The 24348-nt window shown below is 48.6% G+C and overlaps 1 protein-coding gene across 1 annotated transcript in view; it reads left to right on the top strand.

Annotated features, from left to right (window-relative positions):
* The window catches only part of AIFM3 (AIF family member 3), a 214587-nt gene that overhangs the window by 59043 nt on the left and 131196 nt on the right, over nt 1–24348 (top strand). Inside the window, exon 3 of the mRNA XM_090062294.1 lies at nt 9663–9772. Within this exon, the coding sequence (XP_089918420.1) occupies nt 9663–9772 (110 nt within the window). The remainder of the gene's footprint in view (nt 1–9662; nt 9773–24348) is intronic.

The raw sequence follows: 24348 nt of genomic DNA, 5'->3' as shown, positions 1-24348 counted from the left end.
CACTTCTTTGTACCTTTTCTAGCTCTTCTATATCCTTTTTGAGATGTGGGGACCAGAATTGGTTGCAGTAGTCAAGGTATAGATCAGGGGCAAGCAATTATTTCGGGTAGAGGGCCACTTACTGAGTTTTGGCAAACCATCGAGGGCCATGTGACAGGCAGCCAGGGCAGCTAAATATTAATTATCTAAATTTGTTAGGGGCCCCGCTGTTCACTACAAAGGACCAACTCACAGGATCATCATATAATTCTAGTTTATTGGACGGATGCAACAGTCAAACCATAAACCTTGGTACACACACACGCGCGCACGCGCGTGCATGCGTGTGCACTAGCTATTAACAGTAAGCACTAGTATCAAAAAATACCTATCCTCAAGTGCTGGAGTCTGTCATCCATGGCCAGTCAAGGCTTCTTTCAGTGTGATGTTGTTTCAGAAGGGGGTCGCTGGCTGGACAGGCAGGGTGCTGCTCAGGTCAAAGAGGGCGCCATTGGGGGTCATTCTTCACTGCCTTTTATCCCTCTCTGGCAGACTTGGTGACTCCCCAGTCCTCAGGCTTACCCAATCCAGGGGTCGTTGACCTTGAGGGACGTCCCTCTCGGTAGCTGCTGGATGGCAGCTGTCAGCCCCAGGGATCACATCTGCAGGTACATGCAGTCTCGGGAATCCGTTGATGAATTTTGATTGATTCACTGCCGTGATGACTAGAGCTGTGGAAGTGGTTGATCAGGGAATGTTTCAGCCCCAAGGGTCTGTTTCCAGTGTTGATTAATTCAATCCGGGGCTTCTGTACCTTTTAACAGTGAAGTTTCAGGAAGTTCCTGGCTTTGTATTGATTCTTTCCTCTCCTTAGTCTGTATTTTTGTAGGTGTTAATCGCTACACATTAACTTGCTTATCCAGACTAGCTACTGTGTTACACAATCAACCATGATTCATTCAGGGACCTGCTCCATACAGAGATTCCTGCCCTTGCTAACGTTGTTATATGGTACAACTTACTTTTAAATTTAAAGTACATTTGGAAAAGCATCTACAAGCTGTATTTTCACTACAAGTACACCTTATATAAAAATAATAATATAGTAAAAGAAAAAGAGAGAGGAAGGAAGAAAAGGTAGAAAAGAGAAAGCATCCCCCAAAGGGGGCAAATACTGCAAAAGGGGCTTTTGCCATATGGAGGAGCTTCACGTTTGGGAGCGGGGCAGGCAAAAAGGTTTCTTGCTACACCGTGGGCCAGATAGAATGGCTTGGCAGGTCACATTCAGCCTGCGGGCCACATTTTGCCCACCCCTGGTGTAGGCACACCATGAATTTACGAAGGGGTGTACTGATACTTTGTTTTCTTTATAGTTCACTCATTAGTAATAAATAACATTGTTCATCTTTTCTGAGGGCTGATGTACTTGGCTAACTGTCCACAATGACTCCCAGCTCTTTCCTGTGTGGTAACAACTAATATAGAGCCCATTACAGCATAAGTATAGTTTGGGTTATTCTTGCCCATGTGCATCACTTGACGCTTACTTGCATTGAATTTCATCTGCCATTTAGTTGCCCATTCACTCAGTCATGCCAGATCCTTTGTAGTTCCTCACAGTCCACCTTGGTCTTTATCACTTCAAATAATTTTGTGTCACCCACAAATTAGGTGACCTCACTACCATTGGCAAAGCATAGGGGCTGCATGCAGGTGCACGTGTGCCCCCTAAGATTGGTGCACTCCCTGCAAAAAGTGCTGCCGACACTGCCAGCAGCACCTGCATGTGGTTGGCCCTTGCTATTCTTTCCCCTTCCCACCCTGCCCCAACACCAACAGCACCACAGATGCCTGTGGGAGCTCACCAGTCGCCACCGCCATGCTCCCACCGCCATCAGTGCTTTCACTCTGTGGAAGCTCACCATGCCCCCCAGCCTCCTGAGGGCACGTATCATTCATGCTCACTACTCACCCCTTTCCCAATCATTTATGAATATGCTAAACAGCATTGGTCTCAAAACAGATCCCTAGGGGACCCCACTGTTCATTTCTTTCCATCATGAAAACTGATCACTTATACTTGCTCTTTATTATTGCTCTTGCAATTTGCTCTTGCTCTATCTCTGAGCCAACTTCTAATGCATAAGTGGACATTCCCTGTAATCTGGTGACTACCCCTCCTTTAGTGCCACTTAGGCACATAAAGGTGAAATAAGGTGGATTGCATACCTCTTGAGGTTAAAAATCTTATCTCTAGGTAAGTGGTTTCAAGGGTTAATCCTTCAGTGTTAGCCATTTGGACCTTGTTTCCAATCAGAATTTATCAAGCTACAACATCCTGTTGAACCTTGCTCTCCATTTGGCTGTCAATTTAAAGAGCTCTCTGGTATCAGAATCTTTTGTCCTCACAGAATTGATAAAATCATGTCTTACCCTTCAGTCAACTAGCTAGACCAAACTTCTTGATAATTTTTTCTCTCTGTAAAGCATGTATTCTAGCCCTCACCTCAATCCTTGCAGTGCCTTCAAGATTTTTCAACATCATTTTTCATAATGTGAATACCAGAACTGGATGTAGCATCCAGTCTATATTCTTTCTTGATTGTAGGAATAATCCAGGGAGCACATTTTTGCTCTTTTAGCTACCATACCATGCTGGGAGCTCATATGGTATTGTGTCAGGGGCCAGGGCAGCAGGCTAGCCAAATTGCTACCACCTACCCTAGTTACCTGAGTTGGCCTGGTTACCAGTGGCCTAACTACCTACTTAGCCTAGTTGGTTGCTGGACATGACTGCTAGTTTTCAAGCAGCAGCCCTTTTGGTGCCCAGCAGGCTACTTAATAAGATAGGTAATTTCCTCTATAGCCCTGGGCTTCTGGCTCCCTGTTTCTCGTTTTCTATGCCCTGGATCTTGCTTGCTGACTTCACGATGTCTATGAGCATCACGGACAACCTCCAGATGTAAGTACTGGGGTTTCTCTGGGCAGAATGGCATTGGGTCTCTGCAGGTGTTCTGTGCCTCCACTCGCATGGGGAGGGGGTAGCAAGGCCTAGCTGCATCTGTAACCAGGTGCACACCTCCTACCTTCAGGCCCTGCAGAAGCTTCCTTTTACTGTACCTATAGTCAAGCAGTGTGATGTCTGATGGGGCATGCCTTCCTTTCCTCCACTGCTTCCAATGATTGTGACCAAAGTCATAGCTCTTTTACCTGAGAGGTCTCTGAAGTCTCACATAAGGAGACCTACTGGATTTCTGCCAGGACCTTTTCCGGACCTGGAGGGTGGTTCTCTCCTCCAGACCTCCAGATGCAGTCACCTAGAGCACAGACCTCCTTACTGAGCCTTTGCTGAAAAACCCACAGCTGGTGGTGCCCTGAGTAGCCAGGACTGTTCTCTGGTGCACTGTCACTGGCATCAGAGACCTCCTGGACTTTTCATACTCTTGCTTGGCAGATCCCTCTGTGCAAGCCAAACATGTAGCTGTCTATACCATGTGCTCCCTGCCAGTTATTCCCAGGAGTCAAGGCTGTTCTGCTACTCATATCCCTTACCTATATCCAGAAGTTCCTGAATACAAGTAGTCCCCCAGCTCTCCAAAGCTTGTTGTGGGGCCCCTGTATTACCAACCCCTGATACTTCCTACTGCACTACTGGGAAACATGTAGTTGGTCTACTTCCAGACTGCCCATTGCTGCCGTGGTTGTAATCCATACTGCCTTTGCATGCCAGCATGACACCCAGACACCAAATGTCAGGATACCTTCACTGATTGTAAGGGTCCTCTGTGGACCAACCTATATTTGGCTCTAGTTTAGGGATTTAGGTTGGTGGCCCCTACATGGAGCCATCAGCACAGGTGTGCATTTGGCATGCTTTATGGACTCCTCCAACACCTATCCCATTTGCAGCCAGAGGGAGACTCCCACATTTTACTTCTATGCACGTGCCATACCTAGCCCCACCAAGTTCTGGGTTGTTTTGATCAATCTCCTCCTGTCTGTGGCCATCCTATCTATCTATGGGCATATACACATGAATAGGTGAAATGCAGTATGGCTGCTGATTCAGGTTTAAATAACCTCTGAGCACACCTTGCCCTGCTTCCCTCCCCTCCCCTCTTCCCTCTCCCCATACCACACACATATACACAAGTCAGGTAGGCACACTGCAGACTTTAGTCCACAGCTATTTACCTCCTGTTTGGTCCACAAGTCTATTTAACTCCTGTTTGAGAGAAAGGAAACCAGAAAAGTGAAAGCATCCTCAGCTACATCTCTGCTATCTTCTTGGTGCCAAAAAGAATGAGCACAAGCATCCGCCCTACCTCCCCCACAACTCATCCACCATGAGGTATGCCAGGCTAGGTGCTTACATTGACACCCTGTTGTTGGAGCCATAGCACTTCACACAATTCAGACCTGGGACCCAATCAGTAACACTTGGGAATAGTTCAGTTGCTATGAGTGTCTGCTTTTGCCACTAGAGCAATATGGCTACCTGACAGCGTGGAGTGCAATCGGGACTCATGGTAGAGGTAATATCTTTTATTAGACCAGCTAGATTTTTGCAAAAAAAAAATCTTTAATTGAAAGCTTTTGGGCACAAACACCCTTCATCGGGTATAGGAGAAAAGATTGTAAAAGTTCTTTTGGGTAGAAATCATAGAATCATAGAAAATTAGGGTTGGAAGGGACCTCAGGAGATCATCTAGTCCAACCCCCTGCTTAAAGCAGAACCATGCCCAACTAGGTCATTCCTGCCAGGGTTCTGTTGACCTGGGTCTTAAAAACCTCCATGGTTGAAGATTCAACCACCTCATCTAGGTAACCCATTTCAGTGTTTCACTGCTTTCCTAGTGCAAGTTTTTTCCTAATATCCTACCTAAACTTCCCTTGCTGCAACTTAAGATCATTGCTCCTTGTTCTGTCATCTGCCACCACTGAGAACAGTCTAACTCAGTGTTTCTCAACCCCTGGGGTGTGACCCAAAAGTGGGTCTTGAGAGTATATGAAAAGGTCACAAACAAACTTTAAAAATGGATCAGCAAACGTTATGAATGGGTTCTCCCTTAAAGAAGAAAAACATGGGAAACCATGGCTTTTCCCTTGCAGGTTGGCAGTTCCAGCCTGCAAAGGGCTGCTTGGGGCTCCCCTACCCCACACCCACCCCCTGCCCCCCACACTGGAGGGCTGGGGCCTAGGGTCAGGAGTGAAGGGCACTGGGTCAGCACGGGTCATCGATGTTTACAAATGGGTCCTGGTACAAAAAAGGTTGAGCACCACCGGTCTAGCTCCGTCTACTTTGGAGCCACCCTTCAGGTAGTTGAAAGCTGCTATCAAATTCCACCACCGCGGGGCCCCCCCCCAGTCTTTTCTGCAGACTAAAATCAACCCAGTTCTGCAGACTAAAATCAGCCCTCCGCCTCTCCTCAGAAGTCATGTGTCCCAGCCCCCTAACCATTTTTGTTGCCCTCCGCTGGGCAAGCAGACTTTTTTCCACTGAATGGAGGTTTTGGTAAGTGTGAATGAATAAAAGAGCAATTAAGACTTGTTTCAGCTCTAGGCTGGAGTTCCACAGTTTGCTGAGACTGGTCCTGACGCCAAATAGCTACTCCTCCGCCACGTGGATATTAAGTGCCAGCAAGTGACGGAAACACTTGCATCCTACATGAAGTAGCTGTGACACAAGAGGTGGCCCTCAGGGCAGACAGGAGTTATTAGATGTTTGGTTTGGAGCTCGGGGCCCTTCAGATGTGTGTTAAATCCCGTCTTCCTCGAGGAGGACCTGAGGAGGGGGTGGGATTTATGAAGAGGCACTATGGCATCTTTTCTCACATAGAATCTTCACCCTTTCCCCCAAAACCAGTTGGGGAAAATGGTTACACATTATATGTGAGGAAAAGGGCTCCCCATGAATCTGTAAAGTTTGCAGAGTAGGAAGGGAGGTAAGGTGGAGTGGTGGTTGCATTAACTGCTCCAGCTCCTGGAACCACTGCAGTTAATGCCACCACTTGCTGCTTCCCTCCTGCTTCCCTCCACCTAATTTCCAGACTCATGAGTCCCTCTCCCCAAGCACATGCCAAATTGGGATGGTGTATGAGGCTGGTCCATGGCTGGAGCACCAAGTTTTGACCCAGCACGCTGCCCTGGATCTGACATACGTCTCCAGAACCGATATACAAGGTTATCCCTGGCATTCAGCCCTGGAGCCAGCATGCAGGATGGCCCCAACATCACATGCCAGATTGGGCACCAGAGCACTGGCCCATGGAGGGGTGTGCTGAATCAGGCCCCAGACCCCACCAAGCTACACAGCCCTAATCCCAGTGCACAACTCCAGCCCTAACACACAGCCCTGAGCCCCAGAGACCCCCACCCTCTGTTACTTACCTTTACTCCTAGGTAAGTTTTTTTTCCCCCTCCCCTCCCGTCCCCTCCCCACCTTTTTTCTTTGGAGTGTGCCAGAAATAGGGTGTGCGTTATGTTTGGGGACAGGAGTGTGTGCAAGAAAATATGGTAATTGCTAATGGTATAATCCAATGGTGCTTAACATTTTGGCCCACAGGCTGGATGAGTGATATGGGGCTGGTCTGCAGGCTGAATCAGGCTGTGGATAGCCCCAGTCAGCTCCATGCTGCTCTGGTCCCCCTGTAGTAGCCCAGCCAGCCCTGTGCCACCCGTACTGGCCAGATCTGCACCATGGCCTGATCAGCCTTTGCACTCAATCTGGCGCCATGCTCTCCATCCCACAGGGCTCCCCATGGGTCTGGAAATCTGGCAGCAGGGAAGTGGCAATTAGCTGTCACCACTCCCCCTCCAGAAATCTCCAGGCTGAGGAACCCCGTGTGCCAGACAGCATAGCTCCAAAGGCTGTATCTGGCCTGTGGGGTGGGGGTTGCATACCCCTGGTGTAGTCTATCAAGTGCAATTCTACCCTGCCTTATTCCTGCTTTGGTAGTGTTAGAGTAATGTAGCTGTGACGGTCTAGGAATTATACGAGAGGCAAGGATTTCTAAGGGTGGTATCTTTTCATATTTCTTAGGAGAGTTGAAGGTGTGGTAAAATCTTCTGTTTGGAACAGTTCATTTTATATGCAGATTAGGCTCAGAGAAAAATTGAAATATTGTGTTTACCTTGAAGCTGTTTGATCATAAGTAGGATGTAGTCCCATTTTTCCTTCTCGTCATGGTGTTTCATATTTCAGAGCAGTAAATAAATGGAATGCTCTTCTGGGCAGGCATTTCTTATGTGGTAAGGTGTGTCTGAGCCCTGTGATGATGCAGATTATCTCGAAGGCAGGAGCAGGTTTGCAGGTTTCAGGTGGTCTCCTGGACAAGGACAAGGGAATAGATTAGAAGAGAGGAAGGTTGAAGTGAACAAGGTGAAGAGGCAGTTTGGGAAAAAGAAGGAACAGGATTGAAGTAAGCAGCCACTCAACACAAGGTAGAAAAACTTCTGGACCAGACTGTAGACCACTCTCTGCACAGCCAGAGATTTCTGGTTTTTTAGCTGTTGCAGTATCTCCTACTTGCTGGAGTCTCTGGCTGCTCCTCTCTGTAAAGGAATGTAAATGGAAGAAGGGTGATCCTATCTAGGTCCTAGAGCCCCCAGAAGGTTGTAACTTCCCCACATATCTCTGAATCTTGGGGGTTGCTTATCCCAGACGTTTGGGGATAAGACAGAGGGCATGCCTGACGTGTAGTAGAAAAGTGTCACTGAGGAATTAAGTCCTGCCCACTTCATCAAGTTTCTTGTGTGCCAGCCTTGGAAATGAGGTGCAGAGCACAATCTAGAGACATTCTAGGTATTGGAATCTCAGGTGTTGAGTATGGTGCCAGGGACATCTCTCATGGCATTTTTAATGCCTCATTTCCAGCAACGTTGTATATGGGGTAAGAGTAGTTGACAGGAGTTATTTCCTCAGCGGCAGTGGTAGAAGACATGGGTGCTCCATTTTAGAAATGAATAAGTATGATTATCTCATTTTATAGTATACTTCAGTGCATTGTGGAACTGCCCAGCAAGTTAGGAAAGTAATTGGTTTGAAATAAGAATTCTTTATTTTTATTTTAATCAAAAACCCTAGGTGCATCTCATTGCTACCTGATAAAAAGAGATCCGGCTTTTTTGATTGCTGTGGAAAAAATGTGTGTTTTCCCCTTTAAAGGGAAAAATGTGGGAAACCACAGATTTCCCCTTGCATGTTGGCAGAGTTCCAGCCTGCAAGGGGCTGCTTGGGGCTGAGAGGAGTTAGAGGAGGGTGATCATAGGCAGGGGGTGCCATATGCATGTGGCAACCAAGCAGTGTGGTGGAGAGCAGCTCCTTGGAGGTAAATCTGTGGAGGGGCATAGGCAACCTGGGGAGGAGGGGCACAATTTGTGGGAAGATTGAAGTGGTGGCTTGCGCCAAGCCCACATGGTGAGGGAGGAAGTGGGGCACTGTTGGTGACTGGGGTTGGGGGTCTCCAGCTAGGTTGATGCTGTGGGCCTGGGGCTGAGGTGGGAATGTGCAGTCACAGGACCCAGCCAGGGAGCGGGACAGAGCCATGGGAGGCTCATCTGGGGGTGTGGGGCTGGCTCCCTATTGCTGTGCCCACTCCCAGGGAAGGGTCAGATACCAGAGGTGAGGTGTGGGGTACATGTTCCCCCCCAGATTTCTGTGCCTGCAACAAGGCATAAGGCTGCAGCCTGGCCACACTGGCACCAGGCAGAAGCCGCCTCTGATCTAGCAGGCAGGACCCAGCATGGGAGGGTGAAGGGGGGCAGCGAGACTTGCTATCACTGCTACTTCAAACCTCATACCAGCCACGCTGCCATGGCGACTAAGGTGAGGCACTCCCTACCATGGTGGCACAGATGGAGTAGGGCTCACAGAGTCAATGGCAGCAGCAGTGCATCTAACCACCCCTCTCCACCATCCTGCACTGGGTCTTTCCTGTTGGGCCAAGGAGACGGCTCCTGCTCAATACTAGTCCAGTCAGGCTGCAGACCCATGCCCTGCTGTAGGTGCAGAAATCTGGGGGGGCATGTGCTCCCCCATGCCTCCCCAACATGTTGCCTATAATATTGCATATGGTTGGGCATTCCCCCCTGCACACACTCCTACACCTCAAAGACTGAGGGACTTGGGCCTGCAGGAGACAGCAGGTTGGGAGTGAGGGGCACTAGCAGGGCTAAAGGAGGTGGAAGACTGTGGCTTGGGAGTAAGGGGCACTGAGAGGGATGGGGGGTTGCAGGTTGGGAGTGAGGGGCACCAGCAACGTTGCGGTGGCTGTGGCTTGGGAATGAGGGGTACCAGCATATCAGGGCTGCTCAGTGCCACAAAGTAGCTGGGGGACAGCTGCAACTGGACCCATGTCTTGGTGAGCAAAGGGGGCAGAGAGAGTTTTGAGTTTTCCATGATAAAAAAACCCCAAATCAAAAATATATAGGTATTTAGAATTTATTTTATTATAATGATTGAGGCACTGGTAAGCTTCCAAATTGCTTTCAAATTGTAAATATATCAATAAAACATAGTGTTCAGCTGATACCTATGTATTAGTGGTGTTTCATCTTACACCAGAAAAACACAGATTTGGCGAAGGGGGCATTAATTAGAGAATTTTGGATTTTTTGACAGAGAAAACTGGGATCCCTGCTGCTAGCTCAGTTGCTGTATTTCTCATGTTCTTTATCCCTAGGATGCGAGAAGTTGACCTGGGCTGTGGGAAGGCTCTGTTGATAAAGGAGAATGGAGAATATTATGCAATGGGACACAAATGCCCTCACTATGGAGCCCCACTTGTAAAAGGTTAGTCTGTTATGACTCTAGGTAAGATTATGTAAGTAAATCAAACATTAACAAAAAACATGGACTTGTATGAATACACCTGAACCCCTTGGGATGTCTTTTTTGCAATGCCTAGTTTTCTGTTCTGTAGAGACATCTTCGTACTATGGAAGTAAGCATACATTTACAAATAACTAGAGGGACCAGGCTGTCTTCTGTAGAGTATTCAGAGTCCATTTATTTTCCTAATGGTTCACTTGCTAGCTAACGCAATAAAACTATGGGTGAAATATCTTTAAATGAGGTTTTAAGAATATATATATATAGTCATTGTAGAGCAGCTGAAGTCATTAATATTGGGTACTATTTTGTATTTAATGTGTGAGTTATATTTCTTCCCTTCTTATGAAAGATAGTATCAGTGCAGTTGCATTTATGAGTAAAGTTTGGCTTCCGTGAGGATATTCATGGACTTCTCTTAATTTTATTTCTAGTCTGTAATGGGTTAAAAAGTTGCCTTGAAGTTCAGATTCTGTTATGATATTTCAGGCTCCTATACCTTAAAAATCTTCACTAACTGCAGGATCTCAGAAGTAATGAGTAATGTAGAGGGCTTTCTGGACTCCTGCAATTTTTTTCTGTTAAGAGAACAAATATGTTAGTAGCATTACGCATGAAGACTAAATGTGGTAATGTGGTGTGTAGCTCTTGGCTCATGGAGAACGTTCCATATTCGTGGTCTTTATTCTGCTGTGTAGTAATGGGGAGAGGTATAAAACACTTCAAACAGTTTATGAGAGAGTTACAAGGTGCTGGTGCCACTTTATATTATTTTTTGTATCTCAGACTGAGAGAGTATTGGGGAATGGCTCTGGCTAGTTCAAGAGCAGTTGGGTTGTACCAGACATGATCTTCCAGGAAATAATGTATAATTTCCTGGGCATGTCTACATGAGATGCTAAACGCACAGTAGACTAATTCTACTGCACATTAGTGTGTCACGGCAAAAGCCATGCTAATGTGCACTAGACCTAGTCTACTGTACATTAGCGTGACTAAAAGATACGTGCCAGTGCTACTGCACAGCAGCACCAGTTACTGCACATCTAGTACCTGTTATTACAATTACTAAACTTAATGCACAGTAACTATGGCACATTAGTGCACATGTAGATGTCTCCCCTAGTACTAAGGAACTTGGTGGAACTGTTTAGTGCATTCATCAAAGTCTTTTCAGCAGGTTGCACTGTCACATAAAGACCACGCTACTGTGTCAACGATTCTGTTCCTTGCAAAGCTGTTCATCTGGCTTAAAAACTTTTGCTCCCTGTTATGGCTGCTAATGTCAATGACTGATATTTCTGATACTGGCTGGGGATAGCCCACATCGGCACAGTGCTAGTCTCCCACGGTCTCTGGGCACATCACTTTTCATACCTTGCTGTTAAGTAATTCATTAGTAGGTGGGAGGCTACCCTTTGAGGGCCCTGATGTCTAGGGGCCAAAAGTAAATGCTCCTACCACCCCTTAACATGCCTCATGCCTTGCAGATGTTGCTTACAGCTGTGGTAAGCTCCAGCCTGAGACTGGGCCCAACTTGTCATAGCATTGAGTCTCTTTCACTGCGCTCTGCTAGAGCCACACTCATACCACCTCCCTCTCACAGAGGCCTCTTGCTCTCACCCAGTCTCTTTCATCCCGCCCTTCCTGGGCCTCACTTGTACTGCCCCTTCTCTCCTGGGAACCACATTCACCCTGCCCTCACCTGGAGGGTCCTCAGGCTTGCTACTTTTCACTCTCTGGGCAGCAAGCCCAAGCCCACAGCCTTTTGGGCATCTCCTACTACCCTCATTCAGGCGAACACTGGGCAGTTCAAAAATGCTGTGCTGACTCTGCCCCTGGTCTCATAGCTGGGTAACTCCCCCAGCTGCTCTCCATCAAGGGGCTGATGGCTTGCCCCCTTGTTCTCCTTGTGGCTCCTCCTCTGCCACCCTCCAATCAGCCTCCAGCCCACCTGTGGCCTCAGGTGCCCAAAGGCTTACATAGATCTAACTCATGCCCCCATTCTAGCAGGTCCTCCACTCAAGCTCCTGCCTACAGGGCCCCAACTTGTGCCCCTCACTCCCAGGACTTCACCACGGCCACTCTCTACCTCACCACATACTCTGGGGTCTGGGGTCTAACACCCATGCAGACTCAGGAGCTGCTCATCAGCATGCCTGGCCCACAACTCACGCTCTCTCTCCAGGGCCTCAACTGCTCCTCTCATGGGGTCTTCCACCCCTTGAGGCTCAGGCACTTCTCAAAGCTTACCTGGCCTTCACTACACGCCTTCGGGGTCTTGCACCCCGAAGGGCTCAGGTGTTCCATATGGATGTCCCTGGCCCCATTACCTCCTCCATTGTTATCATGCAATCCACCAGATGGTGGGGGCAGGGGTTTAGGCACCCCAACCTGCTTTTCACCGGGTTGGTCCTCAAACCTGGCATTTACCTGCCACAGGCAGGACCACCTGGCCTCCTTATCCTGGCAGGGTGCATTTTTAGGCCATGCCCAGGACCAGAAGCCTACAAGTCATCCCCCATAGCTCCTGCCCTTGCCTCCTATCTGTTCTTGGAGCAGCAGCTCCTTCAGGAGATGTTGCTTCCTTGGTGTCTGGTAGCAAACTGCTGCCTCCAGCCCTGCTGGCCTAGGGTTTAAGATGGCCGCTCATCAGGACTGAGCTGCACCTGCCTGTTGCCTGATCCAGATCTTAAAGTGGCAGAGCACCTTACAATATTTAGCAGGAAAGGCTTTTCCCTGCTGCTCAGAAAAGCAGGCTCCCCCCAAGCCTGTAATAGCCCTAAAAGTGGCAAGCACCCCACTGATGCTCCGCCACAGTGTTTGAAAATATGTCACAAAATGGCACCAAAAATCACTGTTTCTCTAGGCTAGTCACATCAGAAAGTATATCTTGACATCTTTTTATCATGGTAGATTTTGATTTATAATGATAAGTTAGACCCCCTCTGACATGTTTGATTTGTAGTGTGGCCAGTTGCTCCAGCAGGATTATTTTTATTGTGATAGTTTTGTGACATGTATTTGCACACACAGCTAAACTTGTCATTTTCCTGTTCTGACATGACTTGCCCACCAGATGTCGCTTGGGTTCACTGAGAAATCTATGTAATTTCTGTTGTAATGTGGCTATTGCACACCAAGTGGAAAGGATCAAAATGTTCCTTACTATATATTGGGCAGTTCATCTCCTGCTTGAAGAATCAGGTTAATTACAATTATTTTTTGTTGGACTGAAACTTTTTTCCCGTTAGTAAATTGTAATGTACAGTATAATATAATTGTTATTGTATTCTACTGTGCTGACTTCCAGTTCTGCTTCTCTCACAGGCACTATATTCACACTGCCATATGTCATATCCTCAGATCATGTAAATGAGTGGCCTATTTACATTCATCCCACCAGTGAAACATTATTACAGTCCACTGTGTTCTCCTTTTTTTATGGAGCCGTTTCCCCAGTGCCATAGGTCTTCCTGATCTCCACCTCCCCAGCCACATATCTATTTCTAGATATGTCTAAGTCTTTTCCCCCACCCCACTTCTAGGCACGTGGTAAATGGAAATATTGTTTCTAAATTTTCTGCACTTGCAATTATTGCTTTGTAAAGCACACACACTCACAGATCACCACTTCAGGGCACTATTAGGGGAAGCACACAATACTGGGGAGACTTGAGGGGGTAGCCAGGGGTCCACCAAGGTCCCAGCGGGAAAGAAGACCCTCACCCACCACTCCCACCTTGCTTCTAGGCATGCAGTAATTGGAAATATTTCTTCTAAATTATCCACAATTCCAATTACAGAACTGTCTCAACCCAGCCCACCACCAGCCCCGCACGTGCTTGTGCCATGACACTATGGAGAGAGGAGTGTCAGGGCTCCACCCTACTGGTGCTCTCTGCGGGGCTTGGGGCTGTTATATGTGGCTGTTACACCCTAGAGTTGGGTGCATCACAAGACCCTGAACACCAATTTCTTAATTAAATTCCCTGTGAGTAAATTATTCTGTGGGAAAATAATTGGCTTTGCTCTGTTGTCCATTGTGTTCTCCATGTTTGTGATGAAGCTAGGCACCCCTACAGGTGCACTCAACCCTGACTGGCCCACAAAATGGTGCAACCCCTGTGGCCCACATCACCCTCGCCTGCACCTTTTGCAATCTTCTCTTGCACTGCACCATCACACCAGCACCCAAGGGTGTTCTGATTTTCAGAGTGCACACAACTGTACAGTACCAAAATTTTGTTATTTGCAGAATTTAAGTTACAACAAACAAACAACAACGGTCATGAAATAACCCTCCCAAAATAGTCCCACATCCAATAACTTGAGATCATCATTCTTCACTTCTGTGAAAAATAAAGTGTAAATCATGACAATGTCTCCTCAGTAGTAGTGTGCTGCTTTCTGTGAAAGAAAGGAAGAAAGAAATTTTGTTTTCTTTTTCACCCTAGGTTATGGCATAATTGAGATTTTCCACAATATATAAAATACCTAATCAATCACTGTCCTGATTGATAGTATTGTTCTGTAGTCTGTGTCTCTGTACCACACATTGATGGGTGAGGAACAGCTGTAAGGGGAAATAACATTCAGCATTTAGCTGGGAAATGACATTCAGCACTTAGCTGAGTATGAAATCTCAACCAAAAATCAGTGGCTTTTAAGACTTTGGGTGGGGAGCTGGACTCGACGGTCTTCGGAGGTCCCTTCCAGCCCTAACGTCTATGAAATCTATGAAGACTTGAAAAATACCCACAACTGGGAAACTTACCAAAGTCCGGCACTCTGCCTCTTAGTATTAGTCCTGAAACAGCGGCTGGTGGTTGTAGGATTCAGACTGGTGCAGTGCTGGCAAAGTGGGGGAGGACCATGTACACTGTGGGACTGTTAACTATAACCACTGTGGGTGGCATCAGCACTATCATTTTTTGAATGACTATAGGTGGAGGAGTGGGTGACCATGACAGAGGCAGTGGCGAATGTATTCTGTTCACAAGATGGCTTGGATGAATTCGGTGTTTGGGGGCAGTTTGGCTAAACTGTCCACCTTGAGCTCCTACTGTGTTGGAAGCCATGGTGGGTAGTTCTGTGGGTGGATGGGTGACTGTTCGGTTCTTGTGTGGCATGGTGGTATTATGTGGACTTAATGCTAATTTATGTAGGGTGTCCTGCCTTGCCTTTCTAAAGGGATAATGGCCGGTGATCAGTGACTGTTCATTAAAGTCCTTTGAGGTGAGAAATGCTCTGAGCGGAAGGCACAAAAAGTCCAAGGAATACTTTGTGAGAATGTCTCAAGGTGACTGTCACCCTCAGTAACACCCACGCTCATGATGCCTATTAAGGGGTTCCTCCCTGGTTCTCCCACCCAGCCTGAGATCCTGTGCTCCCACAGGTGTCATCAGGGTCCGCAAACCTCTAGCCTCTCTAGCAACTGAGGGTCTTCCCTCCTTGCCTTGTTCATCTTCCCCGTGTTGCTGGCTGGGGCTTCCTTTTCCCAGGACCCCACACCAGGGTCGTCTCACCTCCTCAGACCTTGGGGCTCCCCTGGCCACCCCCACAGCCCCCAATACATGGAAAGCTCAGCTTGGCTCACCTATGGGTGCACCCAGCCATGGCAAGCCAGCAAACCCTTGCCAACACTTGAAGTCGGGTCTTTTTTTGCCTTTCCCGACCACCAGCCTTTTGCCAAGTGCCCTTTTGAAAGCACAGAAACAGGCTTCTCTCTCAACGCTAGCCAATCTTTCTCTCTCACCAATGTAGGGTGTCCCATGGTGTCCCTATAATGTTAGCTGCTTGACAAGTTGCCCCTGCATGCTTTGTCACCCCTCAGTACTGCCAACGGGGGTACACCCCAGGGGCTTGATGCCTCATTTGTCATCTCTGCTTGGGTGTTGGTTTCAGGGTGTCCCTAGCATTCCCCCAGGCAGTTCCTGCATTGGCATAACAGCTCCTCCTGACACCGAGCCCCAAGGAATCTTATTCTATCCCTGCCCCCCCCTTCCACCTCCCCATGCCATGCTGTTGCCACTTGGGGATTCCTTGGGTTTCCCAATACTGGTTAAAGGACCTTCCCTCCTGTTTCAAAAAGAATTGCAATTGATGATAACACAGACAAAAGAAAAGGAGAGAGATTTATTGTTTACTTAAGTAACTTTTAATGATTTATTCACCATAACTTACATAAAAAGCAACCATTACAGGATTTTCAAGGTAAGCAATTTTCAAGACAGTTCAACTTATTGAACCAAGAGAAACAGTTACATATGTAGAAAACAGAGCAGCAGACAGAGGGGGCATCCCAGGGCCACTGGGGGAGACAGCAAAAGACAGCACTTAAAACATGCTCTATTCATATTTCAGTAACAAGCAGAGACATGGTCATTTATTTAGGAACTAAGGGCTTCCCAAAATCCAGGAAGGTCCTGGACTGAACTGCTTCTGTCAGGAGCAAATTTGCTCCTGACAGGTATGTGTTAAACTGTGTGCAGGACTGCAGTTTAATGTGCCCGAATTTTCTGTGCAGAAAATTCAGGCACATTTATCTGCATGTGTAAATGTGCCCACCTTCTCCTAAAGACAGGGATTTTTTTGACAGTACTCAAGTCAGAGGCCTATTCAGAAACTGCCACATCCTCTAAACAAAAAGCAGTTTTTTTCTGCCACACTTGACATTCAGCCTTTAAAGAGTTCCTTCCCCTTCTGCAACACCTAGAGAAAAATTCCAGAACTGGATGGTTTTTTCAAGAGCCTTAGTCTGATTTCATTTGAAGACACTTTCCGTGCCTATCTTTGCTCTTTTTTTCTCATGGCAGATGCAGAATTGGTTCAGACTCATGGCTCCTAGAAACAATAGGGAAGTTTGTTTTAGACCAGAGGTCATCCACCTATGGCCTGCAGGCTTGGTCTGTTTGATCTAGCCCACAAACATGGCACTTCAGCAGCATTTGGCAGTGAGGGGTGTGTGTGTGGGGGGGCTTCTGCAGCATTTACTCTCCTCCTGTTGTCATGGGAAAAAGCACAAATGAGTGCTGTCCCCATGCCATCACAGGAAAAAGCTCTGGTAGTGGCCGGTAGTGACTCCTGCCAGCCTGTCCCCCTCTGAGCTGAACTGAGTCAGTCCAGCCTGCCGCCTTTAAAGGTTGCTGACCACTGCTCTAGACCTGTGGTTCTCAACCTTTTTAGACTCAAGGAACCCTTCTATAACTTTTATGAATTTAGAGATGCCCCATTTCAAAAACTGATTTATGTACTACAATGCCAGATGCCCCAGGCTGTGGGGGTAGGGGAGTGCCAAGCAGGAACAAGCCTGAGCCTGTGCTTATCTCCTCACACCCCATGACACCCTTCAGAAGAGCTGGCAGTGCCCTGGTTGAGAATCACTGACTGCTCTAGACCAGGGGTGGGTAAGATGCAGCCTGCCAGGCCATTCTAACTGGCCCGCGGGGCCCCTAAAAAATTTAGAAAATTAATATTTGTCATGCAGCCTTCGATGGCTTGTCAAAACTCAGTAAGTGGCCCTCCGCCCAAAATAATTGCCTGCCCCCACTCTAGACAATCCCACCCTAGGCTACATCCCTTATGAATCCTTTTTTCAGGGACGCCTCCCCTGAAAAATTGCTGATGATCAAAGCTTTCCCTCTTCTCTTTTCCCTGCTTTACTAAGGAAGGGCTTTTACTCTCTTTGTGCCTACATACCAAAGAGCTTACATCTTCTAATCATAGAATCATAGAAGATTAGGGTTGGAAGGGACCTCAAGAGGTCATCTAGTCCAGCCCCCTGCTCAAACCAGGACCAGCCCACAATTAGATCATTCCAGCCAGGGCTTTGTCAAGCCAGGCCTTAAAAACCTCCAACGATGAAGATTCCACCACCTCTCTGGGTAACTTGTTCCAGCGCTTCAACAGCCTCCTAATGTGAAAGTTTTTCCTAATATCCAACCTAAACCTCCCTTGCTACAACTTGAGACCATTGCTCCTTGTTCTGTCATCTGTCACCAGTGAGAACAGTCTAGCTCCATTGTATATGTGGACAACCTTGCAACTCAAGGCCAGACATTTTTGTATTTGTTTCCCATGTTTTCCTTTCTCCAGAGTTCTTCCAATGATCAGGTCAATGCTTACTTTTATGCCTGTCAGTTTAAGGTCTTTAGCTCTAGATTCTCTGCCCAATCTGCTGCATTTCCTATGTCTGCCTCCTTGTCTGATTTTCTCTGTGTGATGGCCTCGGTGTTTTTCACTTGTAATGTGATGGCTTGTAATGTGGTGGTTTCTGAAGTACAGAAACCCTGATGGGGAGTAAGAAACTGGTCCACAGAAAGGGAGTGGTTTGTAGCTGCTTGAGGCACAAGCAGTCTGCCCTATGTTTCCTATCATCTTTCCCTTTGTATGAAAAATGAGAAGACAAGAGAATTCAAGTTTTAGTCTAATAAGCAGAGATGCAATCAAGGGAAAAATCTGGTGCAGCCTAATGTCCAGCACTCTGGATCAGTGAGAGTCATTCTTCCATACTAGGTGAGAGCCATTTCTTTGAGGCACTAACAGATTGGGCCTGTGATGGATCTTAAATTTATATGTAACAGTCTCTGAATCGAAAGTCAAAGTTCCATCCAAACCAAACATTATTCTGGGTTCACATGGATAAACCATGACACTGTTTAGAGCCTATGGCATGTAAGTAGGGGTTGTGACCTTCATGGTCTCCATTACCTGATCTCCATGACTCCCACTTCCCCCTTCTTCCAGCATCAAAAGGAGGGATGTGCTTAACGTCATGTCTGGCAACTCTTGACTTCCCTACATTTACAGCTGAGTGGACTGGGAGCAGGCTTAGCTATGGATTTGAAGCATGCTTCACAATCATGTTTTCTATAGCAAGACATCTTAATCACTGTCATTTTGCCCCAGCATTCATTTAAGACTACTGAGATGATACATTTATCTGAATACAAGACCCTGAATGTAAGACAACCCTCCCAAATTAGATTCTACACATGAAAAATTTATAAATTTATTATAATTTGCCATGTATGTAATCCAATTATTGGAGGATCATCTTAAATTCATCCCTCTCCACTACTGCAGGTACTGAGGGAAAGGTGACAAGGCAGGGGGGAGGCTAAAATATGGCCTGTAGGACATATCTGGCTTGCTAGTTGATCCTATCCAGCCTTCCAGCCAGTGCTGGGAGCCTGAGGAGAGAGGGCTTCACTTTGCCACTCTGCACGTTATGTGGCCCAGCCTGGACCTGGCTGTGGCAGAGCAAACTCCTCTGTCCCCCTCCTCCCCCTGCATCCATTCCTTTCCCTGCCTGGCTTTTTGTTGGCACTGCATCTGTGCGGTCCTGGCACTGTGGTGCCACTGGGAGGTGAATCTGTGCCAGCGATGGAAGGGACTTGGCATGTGACAGCTGCCCCCAGCTTTCCTGGTGCAGTGTGGTAGCAGTTGCTCATCACAGTGGGTAGGTGGGTGTGTGGGATAGCTATTCAGCATACTGCATCACACCCCATGTAATAGAGAGCTAGAAGGCTCCTGTCTTTTGAGGAGAAAAGAGAATTGGTTACAAGGAAAACAGGCACTCCTAGCCTCTCCCCCTCCCCCTGGCTGGCTATCACAGAGCTGGTTGCTCTGCAGTAATCCAGCAGAGCAGAACCATGCTTGGGAACCACGGGCCCTGCTTCAACAGTGAGCTCATCATCAGCAAGATACAAGGGAGGCTAGTTAGCAAGCCTACTCAGGAAACACCTGTGGAAGCTCAGGGAACCCAACGACCAAATAGGGCATGGCTTCCAGCTGTATGAACCCAGGGCCCGAGCCAGAGCATGCAATCTGGCCCTGAAGGCTGTAGTAAAAGGAGCTCCAGAGCAGGAGGGTCCAGGAGAGCTCCTGGCTAGAACCAGTGCTACCTTGGGGGAGACAAACAGAATGCTCTGGCCTTGCAGAGGAATGTGACCCAGGATCAGGGGAAGCCCGGTGCTACAAAGTGGTAACTGTTGTTTGTGTTTGGACCCAGAGCAGGTTAGTGTTATATCCAGAGGGATTATTTTTTTTGTTCCAGTTCACCAGTGGTTTGGGTGGGACTGTGGGGGGAAGCTTCAGAGGTCCCATTAGTGCCTAGGAGGCATGTGAGCACCTGCCAGGGGTCAGGCTCAAGGTGCAGACTGAGACCAGAGGGTCCAGAGCCCCAAAAAGGGCAGAGCAGAGCCAGGGCAGGCCCAGTGCCATAGAAGGATAGAGACAGGGGCCAAGGGGTCATCACCCAGAAAGGGTGGAGACAGGGGGCCAGTGAGAGCTGAAGCAGGCTCAGTACCTGAGAGCAGCTGAGTCAGGGCCAGGGGCCCAAACCCTGAGAAGGGCAGAACCAGTGTTTGAGAAGGGTGAGAACCAGGGGCCAGGGGATCAGTGCCCACAAGGGGTGAGAACCAGGGCCAGGGGCTCTGAGCCTGAGAGTAGCTAAGTCAGAGCCCAGTACGGTGAGACTAGGGCTGGAGCCCAGCAGCTGAGTCCAACACAGTGGATCTGAGCTAAGAGAAAAGTGAGATGAGATCCCAACAAGGGAGTGATTGGACAGTAGATCTGCAAGGCATGGGCATGGTGTAAGGGGTGGTTTGGAACCACATAATAAGCCCTTAAAACTTACAGGTGTCCTGGGGCACAGATGGGCTGAGAGTGCCCATGCATCTTAAGGGCAGGATTGAGACTAGCAGTATTTAGGAGGGATCTGCTGGCTATTAGATTGAGGCCTGCTCTAGGACCTTTAGGCAGCCTCCCTTTCAATCTAAGAAATACATCAAGGTGTGGCAGGAAAGAAGGAAGGGTGGGTACCCTACATGAGTGGGGCATGGATTATGGAGCCACCAGGAAACATCATAGCCAGTTCTGAAGCATGACCCAATTACACGCTGTTTCATGCAGGCATGGCTCTCAGTGGCCATAGTGCCAGGACTGCACAAGGCCAACAGGGAGCCGGGAGGTGTGGGGGATGCATGTGGTAGGATGGAGGAGTCTACGTATTGTGCAGCCTGGCTCAGTCCATCCTGGCCCTTGCTCCAGCACAGTAGAGAGGCATGGGGATGCAGCCCTGCCTCCTCAGGTTCGTAGCGGTGGCTAGCAGGGTGGATAGGATCAATTGGCATCTCTCTGCCCCTTCCCCTTCCTCTCGCCCTTATAGAATCATAGAATCACAGAAGTCGGGTCGGAAGGGACCTTATAGATCTTCAAGTCCAACCCCCTGCCAGGGCAGGAGAAAAAACTGGGCTCAAATGATCCCAGCTAGGTAGGCATCAAGCCTCCTCTTAAAGACCCCCAGAGTAGGAGCCAGTACCACTTCCCTTGGAAGTTGGTTCCAGATCCTAGCCGCCCTAACTGTGAAGTAGTTCTTACGGATGTCTAATCTAAACCTACTCTCCAACAACGTGTGGCCATTATTCCTTGTTATGCCAGGGGGCGCTAGGGGAAACAAGGTCTCTCCCAAACCCTTCTGGTCCCCTCTAGTGAGTTTATAGATGGTCACCAGGTCCCCCCTCAGCCTTCTCTTGTGAAGGCTGAACAGGTTCAGGTCCCGCAATCTTAGATTGTAGGGTCTGCCCTGTAATCCCCCCTCAGCCCTCAACAGGTCATCAAAGCTCATTAGGTGGACCTTCAGTCCAAATAATTGCCCACCCCTGTGATGAGGGAAGCAGTAATGGGGCAGGCAGTGGGGGAGGCAATAGCGGGAATGTGGTAGGGCAGGTGGGGCACAGGCAGTGGGGGATGGTGGGGGCCAGGCAGTGTAGAGGTGATAGGGCAGTTAGAGAGGCAAACAGCTTACCCCCTGCTGCTCCCACACACACATATCTCCCATTGTGCCAGCCCCCCTGTAGCCTTGGGCTGCCACAATTCCCTCTTCCTCTATTCACCCTTTTGCCCTCTATGCCACTTCTGCCACCCACAGCCTCTGATCTCCCCCTACTTCCTCTGGTCTCCCCATCCTGAAGTTTCTCCCCCTGCCTGCCCCTCCCCCCCACTCTTGCTTTTGCTCCACGCTGGCAGGCTCTGCCCATGGTGCCGCCATGTGTGGCATGGGGAGGAGGAGGGAAGGAACAGAGTATGGCTCCAGCCCAGCCCCGTAGCAGCTGTGGCACAGAGCTGGCACTGCTGTTGCAGCCCGCTCCCATAGCAGAAATGCTGGTTCCCCACCTCTGCTGCTCTGAGGCTGGGCTGGAAGAGCAATGTTGGTTCCATGCCACTGCTATGGGACTGGACTCAAGCCATGCCCCAGGCTGCAGCAGGGACAAAGCCTGCCAGTAAGGAGCAAAGATAAGGAGTACAGCAGAGGAGGAGAGGGAGGGTGAAATGGCATTTTTGGGGGGAGGCAGGGGTGGGACTGGGGGCTGCAGGGGAGGAGTGATAGGGCATACAGTCATCAGTGGGGGACAGTTTCATAGATGTAGGGTTGGAAGGGACCTAAGTAGATCATCAAGTCCGGCCCCCTGCCCTGGGCAGCAGGAATGAATACAGGGCTTATATGAACCCTGGTAGGTTTGAGCTCATATGACCCCGTCTAGGTAATTATCAAGCCTTCTCTTAAAGACCCCCAAGGGGTCCCTTGGAAGTTGGTTCCAGCTCCTAGCTGCCCTGACTGTGAAGTAGTTCTAATGTCCAGCCTGAACCTACTCTCAAACAACTTATGGCCGTCATTCCTTGTTACTTTGGGAGGTGCTTGGGGGAACAGGGTCTCTCTCCCATTCCCCGCTGATCCCCCGGTAAGTTTATAGATGGCCACCAGGTCCCCTCTCAGCCTTATCTTGTGAAGGCTGAACAGGTTCAGGTCCTGTAGCCTCTCCTCGTCGGGTCTGCCCTGCTGTCTCCGCATCATGCGAGTGGCCCTCCTCTGGACCCTCTCGATGCTGGCCACAGCCCTCCTGAAGTGCGGCGCCCAGAACTGGGCACAGTACTCCAGCTGCGGCCTGACCAATGTCGCATAGAGGGGGAGGATTACCTCCTTGGTCCTGCTTGTGATGCATCTGTGGATGCATGACAAGGTGCAGTTAGCCTTCCTGACTGTGTCCTTGCATTGTTGCCCCATGTTCATTTTGGAATTGATAATGACTCCAAGATCCCTTTCTGTCACTGTGCTTACAAGAAGGGAGTTCCCCAGCCTATAGGTATGGTGCTGGTTCTTACTGCCCAAGTGCAGCACCCTGCACTTGTTAGTATTGAATCCCATCCTGTTTTCATTTGCCCACCCCTGTAACCTGTCCAGGTCCAGTTGTATCCTGTCCCTCCCTTCTAGCATGCCCACCTTCCCCCAAATCTTGGGGTTGTCAGCAAATTTGAACAGGATACTTTTCACCCCCTTGTTCAAATCACTAATAAAGAAATTGAACAGTGCGGGCCTGAGGATTGAGCCCTGCAGGACTCCATTGCCCACGTCCCTCCAGGTCAAATATGACCCGTCCACCACCACTCTGGGTGCAACCATCTAGCCAATTTTTGATTCATCTGACTGTAGGCATCAATGCCACAGTCACCTAGCATTTTAATGAGAATGTGGTGGGAGACAGTGTCAAAGGCCTTCCTAAAGTCCAGAAAGACTACATCCACAGTGACACCTGCATCCAGTGATTTTGTGACCTGATTGTAGAAGGCAGCCAGGTTGGTCTGACAGGATTTGCCCCTACTGAACCCATGCTGGTTGCCCATGAGCATCATCCCCCTGCTGGTCCTTCACAGATGTGCTCCTGGATAATTTTCTCAAAGAGCTTCCCCAGGATCAAAGTAAGACTAACGGGCCTATAATTTCCCAGGTCCTCCCTTATTTAAAAATGGGGACCACATTGGCCTTCCAGTCTTCTGGCACCTGGCCAGAGCACCATGAGCGCTCATAAAGCCGTACCTGGGGGACTGTGATGACCCCTGCCAATTCTCTCAGCGCCCTGGGGTAGAGAGCGTCTGGACCTGCTGATTTGAACATGTCCAGCCCCTCCAGAACTTCCCTAACTCGGTCCTCCTTGACAGGTGGTAGCTATGGCTTTGGGTCCAGCACCAACCCTAGGCTGGGGCCGGAGTTGCAGCAGCTGTCTGCCCCACCCCCACTGCCTCGTGCTCAGTTGTAAGGTGAGGGTCTTTTTCCCCACATTAAATGGGAAAAACATCATCTTCTTAGTGAGTAAAGATGGTAATTATATGTGCATTCTGGCTGTGTCTACATGGCTGTCCCAGAAGGCACTGATTGCACAGTCATTACTGCGCAGTCATTTAGTATTTGTATAAACAAGTACTAAATGACTGCAGTAACCTGAGTTTCTGTGCAGTAGCACTGACAAATGGCTTTCTCGTGATGCTGACTGAGCAGTAGCCCGATTCTACTGTGCAGTAGTGTCGTGTCATGGTTTCTGCCATGTGACGCTACTGCGCAATAGCCTTGGTCTACTGTGCAGTCAGCGTCTCGTGTAGATGTTGCCTCCATGTGACTGAGTGAGGTGAAGTTATTGTGTGTTGGTTGTAAGACTTCCCTACAAGTGAGGGAAAAAACACATAGGAAAGCACTAGAA

The sequence above is a fragment of the Crocodylus siamensis genome, chromosome 9 (genome assembly GCF_052110815.1).
Source record: "Crocodylus siamensis isolate JL-2025a chromosome 9, ASM5211081v1, whole genome shotgun sequence".
NCBI lineage: Eukaryota > Metazoa > Chordata > Crocodylia > Crocodylidae > Crocodylus > Crocodylus siamensis.
Note: the sequence above shows the minus strand (reverse complement) of the source record. Positions and strands in the feature narration are given on the sequence as shown.